This window comes from Bos taurus, chromosome 11 (assembly GCF_002263795.3).
Source record: "Bos taurus isolate L1 Dominette 01449 registration number 42190680 breed Hereford chromosome 11, ARS-UCD2.0, whole genome shotgun sequence".
NCBI classification, from domain to species: Eukaryota; Metazoa; Chordata; class Mammalia; order Artiodactyla; family Bovidae; genus Bos; species Bos taurus.
The window spans coordinates 101,135,497-101,137,128 of record NC_037338.1 but is presented as its reverse complement, the minus strand read 5'-3'; the positions used below and the strand labels follow the sequence as shown (position 1 = coordinate 101,137,128).

The 1,632-nt window shown below is 56.2% G+C and overlaps 1 protein-coding gene across 1 annotated transcript; it reads left to right on the top strand.

The window, feature by feature from the left end:
• Window positions 1-276: 276 nt before the first annotated feature.
• QRFP (pyroglutamylated RFamide peptide) lies at window positions 277-681 on the top strand. Its single transcript, NM_198222.1, is given in 1 exon segment — window positions 277-681. A coding segment is annotated over 1 exon segment (405 nt).
• Window positions 682-1,632: the final 951 nt, after the last annotated feature.

The window sequence follows — 1,632 nt, the reverse complement described above, 5'->3', positions numbered from 1 at the left end:
GTGGTATTAGTGTGCTAAGCTGCCAAAGCCATCAAAAGATTGCAAGAGAGGGAGAATCAGCCTAATTGGTGTGGCTGGCTCCTGAACCTGCTAAGAAAATAAAGGCCTGGTTCCCGCAACGTGGTGACACTTCCTCTCGCTGCTTGCAGGCTGGGCTCAACCAAGCCGCCAGATCACGCCTTTGACGGCGGCCCGGGTTCCCGGGAAGCACGCGCATGGCTGTGCGTGGCCTCAGGGTGCAGCCCGTAACCCCCTCCTCTCTCTCCTCTGGACCAGATGCGGAGCCCTTACTCCCTGCCCTACCTCCTGTTCCTGCCCCTGGGTGCCTGCTTCCCGGTGCTGGACACAGAGGAGCCTGTGGATGCCGTAGGGGGCACCGGACGTGAAATGAGCTGGATGGACCCGGCGGGGGGACGCCCCTTTCCGTGGGGCTCCCCTGGGTGGCCGAGAGCCCCGTACCCACACGCCCTGCTCGTCACGGCCAAGGAGCTGCGGGCGTCAGGCAAGGCGCGTGCTGGCTTCCAGCTGCGTCTCGGGAGGCAGGACGATGGCAGCGAGGCCACTGGCCTCCTCCTGGGGGAGGCCGAGAAGGTGGGGGGCCTGTTGGGAACCCTGGCTGAGGAGCTCAATGGCTACAGCAGGAAGAAAGGGGGCTTCAGCTTCCGTTTTGGCCGGGGGTGAAGGGGCCAGCATCCTGGGAAGGGCCCCCTCCACCTGACCCCTCTTCTCCTCTGGCCTCAAAAACCAAGATACTGAGAAGGTGTGGGGTGTTCTTATAAAGGACGACAATAGGAATTATAAAAGCAGCAGGATTGGTTAGGTGGGTGCTTACTTTTGATTTCCAACTTTGCTGAAGCAAAAAAACCCTGGATGGTGTCAAAAAGGAGCTCAAAAGACCAGAAAGGCAAGGTAACAAGAGATACCACATCTGGCACAGCCCCGTGGCAGACTGCTGTGTTTCAGCCCCCTCCTCCGGGGGCCTGGAGCCGAGGATGCCCTTGGACCACAAATCTGAACAGGCAGAGCTGGTTGTGCTGGCCCTGGCTTAAAGGTAGGTGGCCTGAGTGATTCTGTAGGATAACTGAAGTTTTGACAGTCTCCACCAGGACGTCAGGGGTTGACATCTGAAGTGCGACTGTGAGCGAGCACATTCCACTGGGTACAGACTGTGGTTCTGAAAGTTAACAATGGAAAAAAAATTCTTGTTCTCCATCCCATTAAGACAACATCCCTCTGGCAAGAAAACCTTGCTGCGGTGTTGCGATGCCACCCGGAACCCACTGCCCAGCCCTTCTGACAACTGTCCTCATCGGTGGTACGTTTGCCAAGCTGAGAAGTCTCGTGGGAGGTGAATGAGGAAGGAATACATTTCTTTTTTTGCTGCAGCAAGGTTGAGTGTCCAGTGTTCAGAATGTGAATGTGTTGTTGTCTTTTGAAATAAAAGTTGTAGCGACTGCAAACTGATGGGAAGCCCGCCTAACTCTTGCCTGCAGGTGCTCTGTGCCCTGGGAACTTTGCTTCCTGAATTGTGAGTTGCCTTGACTTCGGGGAGATGGAAATCATGTCTCCTGTACCCCACACCTCTCCCGGCATCCCCTTAATTGGCAGTTGGTGAAATACCTGTGGTCAGAG